Source organism: Oncorhynchus tshawytscha, linkage group LG02, assembly GCF_018296145.1.
Source record: "Oncorhynchus tshawytscha isolate Ot180627B linkage group LG02, Otsh_v2.0, whole genome shotgun sequence".
Classification (NCBI taxonomy): domain Eukaryota; kingdom Metazoa; phylum Chordata; class Actinopteri; order Salmoniformes; family Salmonidae; genus Oncorhynchus; species Oncorhynchus tshawytscha.
Genome location: NC_056430.1, coordinates 8,687,950 through 8,695,001, shown reverse-complemented (window position 1 = coordinate 8,695,001; position 7,052 = coordinate 8,687,950). Strand labels below are relative to the sequence as shown.

Here is a 7,052-nt window from a genome sequence, read left to right as displayed (position 1 = left end):
GTATAATGTATGTGTCCATCAAAAATTGTTAAACAATGTGTTCATTTAAGTGTTCAGTGCTAAATAATTGGAAAACCAATCTCTCTATAGACATGACATTTCTGTAGACATCTTTAATTTGCACGTGATTCATATGCTGTGTACTAGACATAGATGGAATAAAGATCCAGTCTATAATCAAAAGGACATGATGACACTGAACAGTAGCTGTCAACAGCTCAATACAGGTGTAGAATCTTAATTTAAGCCAGTTTGCTAAATGTGTATTATGATAAATATAATTAATTGTCATTTTTTTTGGTAGAGTTTGATACAATCAAGTCTACAGGAACAATCAAGTCTAAAATCTCAAAGTTTTACATGTCCTGCAATGCAGGAAAGATCTCCTGCAACAGGGTGATCAAATTAAAATTCTACATCTGTAGTTTAAAATGTCACTAAATCATGGGCCTAATGCCACATCAGAGTATGGGATCAATCCTGTAGAAAATAAATATAATTACCAAAGATAAAATAATTTACGTTCATTTCTGGATGATGTTATTGTACATACATTAAAAGTACTGAACAAAAAAAAACTGTGTATGTACTGGGTTTAGCACAGTACTAAGGGAGTGTTGCAGTAAAAGTCGTGCCATGCATGAGTAGTATGTCAGTAGTCAATGTTGTTTTAGTTTCGAAGGTCAAAGTTCAGCCAGAGTCCTTCTGTCCAATGGAAGGTCCCTTATCTGTCATTTTAGACTTCAGAGATTCACATGGACAGAGACTGATCTCAGTTCCGAAATGGTATCAGAGACGATTCCCTGCACGCATCCCAAATGGCACCCTATTTCCTATATAGTGCACTACTTTTTACTAGTGCCCTATGGGCCCTGGTCAAAAGTAGTGCACTACATAGGGAATAGGGTGTCATTTGTGAGGCGGATTCTGACTGCCCCGTGACTCATAAAAATAAGCATCCTGTTATGTTGTTGTTGTTTAGGATCTCTGTTAGCCAACCACGACTACTGCTCGTTTTTCAAGAGTCCAGGACAGAATGTCTAAAACATTAAAGCAATCTTATAAATATCTTAGTTATATTAATTAACAATTAATAAACCAATTAACAATTACAACAATAACAATGAACAATATTTTGATTCATGAGTTTTACGCAGGAGGCATGTTAGACATGGGAGTGGTAGGCTGCTACAGTTTGTGTGTACAAAAAAAAAACACTTTGCATGAAATATAGCCAAATACGTATCTCCTGTCCTGGTTTGGAACTTCATGTTAGAGAATATTTTACTCATTCCAGGGTTTGCCAAGAGAAGCTGGTTGAGAGAATGCCAAGAGAGTGCAAAGCTGTCAAGGCAACGGGTGGCTACTTTGAAGAATCTCAAATATAAAATATATTTAGATATTTTTAAACACTTGTTTTGGTTACTACACGATTCCATATGTGTTATTTCATAGTTTTGATGTCTTCATTATTATTCTACAGTCTAGAAAATAGTAAAATTAAAGAAAAACCCTGGAATGAGTAGGTGTGTCCACTTTTGACCGGTGCTGTAGGATTTTGGACCGAATGTAAGTAGCCACATTGCCATTTCCACCTGCATGGTATAAGGCCCGGGCCAGACGGATACCCCGATAGCTCCATATCTACAGAAAGGGTTCTATTCCATCCGTAGCGATGAATATCCGCTTTATAGCACCATTGTAAGGACAGACGCTGGGAGACGAGAAGTACAGGAAGTGAACATTTAATAAATAACCAACATGAAACAGAACAAGGACATCGTCTGGAAGGGAAAATAATGACATTAATAATGCTGACAAACTAAGGAACAGACAGATGCAGAGGGGCAATCAACAAAGTGATGGAGTCCAGGTGAGTCCAATGAGCGCTGATGCACGTAATGATGGTGACAGGTGTGCGTAATGATGGGTATCCTGGCGCCGTCGAGCGCCAGAGAGGGAGAGCGCGAGCAGGCGTGACAACCATTGACAATTAAAGGCAATGTTCCCGTGGTCGCAGAGACTGCATTCACGGTAAAAGCTGCACATGTTGGCTCAATCAGAAATGGCCTTCACACAGTGGTGAACAAAGTACCCAATTGTCATACTTGAGTAAAAGTATAGATACCTTAATAGAAAATGACTCAAGTAAAAGTGAAAGTCACCCATTAAAATACTACTTAAGTAAAAGTCTAAAAGTATTTGGTTTTAAACATACTTAAGTATCAAAAGTAAATGTAATTGCTAATATATATAAATTATTTCACATTCCTTATATTAAGCTAACCAGACAGCACAATAATATATATATATTTTTACAGATAGCCAGGGGCACACTCCAACACTCAAACATCATTTACAAACAAAGCATTTGTGTTTATTGAGTCCGCCAGATCAGAGGCAGTAGGGATGACCAGGGCTGTTTTCTTGATAAGTGTGTAAATCGGACCATTTTCCTGTCCTGCTAAGCAATTCAAAACGTAACGAGTACTTCTAGGTGTCAGGGAAAATGTATGGAGTAAAAAGTACATGATTTTCTTTAGGAATGTAGTGGAGTAAAAGTAAAAGTTGTCAAAAATATATATAGTAAAGTACAGTACAGATACCCCAAAAACTCTTAAATAGTTTTTTACACCAATGAATTTGCATTTTAATGCAGATCTTCTGCGATACCTCTGTGATACAGATTGAATTCAGCTGTAAGTCTGTCTGTCAAAAGGATGGTCAGTCATTGTCAGTCATCTGTCTGTCATCTGTCTGTCTGTCTAAGTTTCTTATTGAACGTGAGGTTTGCGTTCCAAGTGGCACCCTATTCTCTATATAGTGCACTACTCTGATCAAAAGGAGTACACTTCATAGCTAGGGAATAGGGTGCCACTTAGGATGCATGCCAGGTTGCTGTGGAGACGGTTCTACGGTTCTACTTGTCTTGTTTGGCCTGGTTGGGTGTCTTCGTGTTCTTCTCTGCCAGTGGACTCGCTGTGGACGCAGCTGTTGTGTCTGCAGCTGACATATTGGACACGCACACACACACACACACACACACACACACACACACACACACACACAGGGAGAGAGAGAGAGAGATCGATCAGTAAGATAAGGATAGATTTTTGTCTACTTAGCACTCGTCTATATCCTGTACACTGATGAATAGCTGGTTCCTGAAGACTGCCGACGACTCTGTAATAGTTAGTCTCCTTAATGCAGATTAAACTGCCCATGGCCCTGTTGTTCATGACGTTGTACGTTGCTGTGAAAGTCAAATGTTATGACAGAATTGATTTCATAACACTGTCGTCAAGGGCCAGCTGGTAGACACTGTAGATTCCAAGTATCTTGGCACAATAATTGATAATAAATTGAACTCTGATTGTAACACTGACATGTTGTGTAAGAAAGGCCAGCATAAACTTTGTTCCTGGTAGACAGGACCTTGATGACAATTTTTTTCAAGTCGTACAAAGATTCTGTCTATTCCACTAGGACTTGATGGACTAGCTCATTGTATTCCACTAGGACTGTGTGTCATTGTGATCCATGTGGATTTTATTTTGTCATTTGTATATGCTCCTTTCCTGCAAAACCAAAAAAAAGCCCTCTGGGACAAATAAAGTTGAACTTGAGACCTTGTCATCTTTTTTTTCCTACAGTATTTCTTTCAACTTTTTTAATGTCGAAATCTCTTCCAAACGTTGACGTCCATTCAATGGCACAGTCCGTATGCAGTATTTTATAAACACAAAAACATTCCCAATGGCAACACACTACTGCAGGCATATCACTGAATGTTAGGTGTTCTGAAACCAAGGCATGTGATCAAATCACTATCACAGATATTTGCTCCTTTAATATGCCAAATGAAGCCACATAGTTAAATAGTTTAATAGATATAAATAAATAAATAAATACAAATAAACGCTGTCTGGCTGAATTCTAAAGGATCCCACTGAATGATCATTGATGGTTTCAAAGAGATTAGGAGAGTGTCTCTCCTGTCTGCCACAGCTGCAGTGATTCAACCTACCTGCTAGTGCGTGTTGTTGTTGTTGTGACGATGATGTTGCTGCCATGGGAACGGCGGAGCATCCCACTTCCTCCTCGGAGAGGGGGCACTCATGTCCCCCTGTAGCTTCTGATAGACTGTTCCGCGAAAACTCTGCTGCAAACACAGAAAATGTACTTAATTAAATAGAATGGCAATGACTGTTAAAATGATCAAATTCATATTCGCCAAATTCCATTCTTCCAGTTCAATTCGTGTTGTTGTTGTATTATGGAGACGGGAGAGAAGCACCTGTTCAGTCTGATGCTGAGTGACTTTTAAAGGCCGATCTTTAAAACGAGTCATTCCAGAACAGTGGATCAAAATGGATGGTTCCCCTCTGACTTTCTCTAGACCAGAGTGTTACATCATGTCATACATCTTCCGCCTCTATTCTGACAAACTATGAGGCAAAAAACATAGTGTGTCACCCATAGCGTATCGAAGACACCGATACGGTAACCATAATGTAGAATACATATCTAATAGATCTGACTCCATCCAGACACAGCAGGGACAACTCTATATAGTAGATCTGGCTCCTTCCCGACACATCAGGGACAACACTATCTAGTAGATCTGGCTCCTTCCAGACACATCAGTGACAACTCTATCTAGTAGATGTGACTCCATCCAGACACAGACACAGCAGGGACAACTCTATCTAGTAGATGTGACTCCATCCAGACACAGACACAGCAGGGACAACTCTATCTAGTAGATGTGACTCCATCCAGACACAGACACAGCAGGGACAACTCTATCTAGTAGATCTGACTCCATCCAGACACAGACACAACAGGGACAACTCTATCTAGTAGATCTGACTCCATCCAGACACAGCAGGGACAACTTTATCTAGTAGATGTGACTCCATCCAGACACAGCAGGGACAACTCTATCTAGTAGATCTGACTCCATCCAGACACAGCAGGGACAACTCTATCTAGTAGATCTGACTCCATCCAGACACAGCAGGGACAACTCCATCTAGTAGATCTGACTCGACACAGACACAGCAGGGACAACTCCATCTAGTAGATCTGACTCCATCCAGACACAGTAGGGACAACTCTATCTAGTAGATCTGACTCCATCCAGACACATCAGGGACAACTCTATCTAGTAGATCTGGCTCCTTCCAGACACATCAGGGACAACTCTATCTAGTAGATGTGACTCCATCCAGACACAGACACAGCAGGGATAACTCTATCTAGTAGATCTGACTCCATCCAGACACAGTAGGGACAACTCTATCTAGTAGATCTGACTCCATCCAGACACAGACACAGCAGGGACAACTCTATCTAGTAGATGTGACTCCATCCAGACACAGTAGGGACAACTCTATCTAGTAGATCTGACTCCATCCAGACACAGACACAGCAGGGACAACTCTATCTAGTAGATCTGACTCCATCCAGACACAGTAGGGACAACTCTATCTAGTAGATCTGACTCCATCCAGACACAGACACAGCAGGGACAACTCTATCTAGTAGATCTGACTCCATCCAGACACAGACACAGCAGGGACAACTCTATCTAGTAGATCTGACTCCATCCAGACACAGACACAGCAGGGACAACTCTATCTAAAAATCAAAATCAAATCAAATTTTATTTGTCACATACACATGGTTAGCAGATGTTAATGCGAGTGTAGCGAAATGCTTGTGCTTCTAGTTCCGACAATGCAGTAATAACGAGCAAGTAATCTAACTAACAATTCCAAAAAAAAAAAACTACTGTCTTATACACAGTGTAAGGGGATAAAGAATATGTACATAAGGATATATGAATGAGTGATGGTACAGAGCAGCATAGGCAAGATACAGTAGATGATATCGAGTACAGTATATACATATGAGATAAGTATGTAAACCAAGTGGCATAGTTAAAGTGGCTAGTGATACATGTATTACATAAGGATGCAGTCGATGATATAGAGTACAGTATCAACGTATGCATATGAGATGAACAATGTAGGGTAAGTAACATTATATAAGGTAGCATTGTTTAAAGTGGCTAGTGATATATTTACATAATTTCCCATCAATTCCCATGATTAAAGTGGCTGGAGTAGAGTCAGTGTCATTGACAGTGTGTTGGCAGTAGCCACTCAATGTTAGTGGTGGCTGTTTAACAGTCTGATGGCCTTGAGATAGAAGCTGTTTTTCAGTCTCTCGGTCCCAGCTTTGATGCACCTGTACTGACCTCGCCTTCTGGATGACAGCGGGGTGAACAGGCAGTGGCTCGGGTGGTTGATGTCCTTGATGATCTTTATGGCCTTCCTGTAGCATCGGGTGGTGTAGGTGTCCTGGAGGGCAGGTAGTTTGCCCCGGTGATGCGTTGTGCAGACCTCACTACCCTCTGGAGAGCCTTACGGTTGAGGGCGGTGCAGTTGCCATACCAGGCGGTGATACAGCCCGCCAGGATGCTCTCGATTGTGCATCTGTAGAAGTTTGTGAGTGCTTTTGGTGACAAGCCGAATTTCTTCAGCCTCCTGAGGTTGAAGAGGCGCTGCTGCGCCTTCCTCACGATGCTGTCTGTGTGAGTGGACCAATTCAGTTTGTCTGTGATGTGTATGCCGAGGAACTTAAAACTTGCTACCCTCTCCACTACTGTTCCATCGATGTGGATGGGGGTGTTCCCTCTGCTGTTTCCTGAAGTCCACAATCATCTCCTTAGTTTTGTTGACGTTGAGTGTGAGGTTATTTTCCTGACACCACACTCCGAGGGCCCTCACCTCCTCCCTGTAGGCCGTCTCGTCGTTGTTGGTAATCAAGCCTACCACTGTTGTGTCGTCCGCAAACTTGATGATTGGTTGGAGGCGTGCATGGCCACGCAGTCGTGGGTGAACAGGGAGTACAGGAGGGGGCTCAGAACGCACCCTTGTGGGGCCCCAGTGTTGAGGATCAGCGGGGAGGAGATGTTGTTGCCTACCCTCACCACCTGGGGCGGCCCGTCAGGAAGTCCAGTACCCAGTTGCACAGGGCGGGGT

General features: G+C 41.9%; 1 protein-coding gene across 2 annotated transcripts in view; it reads right to left on the bottom strand.

Annotated features, from left to right (window-relative positions):
* Window positions 1-2,397: 2,397 nt before the first annotated feature.
* Window positions 2,398-7,052, bottom strand: part of LOC112236942 (protein phosphatase 1 regulatory subunit 1A) — a 68,938-nt gene continuing 64,283 nt past the window's right edge. The window contains exons 7-8 of one of the 2 annotated variants that reach the window (XM_042329952.1): window positions 4,028-4,162; window positions 2,398-3,006 (exon numbers count right to left, since the gene is read on the bottom strand). In XM_042329952.1, coding sequence (XP_042185886.1) covers window positions 2,921-3,006; window positions 4,028-4,162 — 221 coding nt within the window. In that variant the 3' untranslated portion in view covers window positions 2,398-2,920. The remainder of the gene's footprint in view (window positions 3,007-4,027; window positions 4,163-7,052) is intronic. The other variant, XM_042329953.1, reaches the window with a different exon arrangement.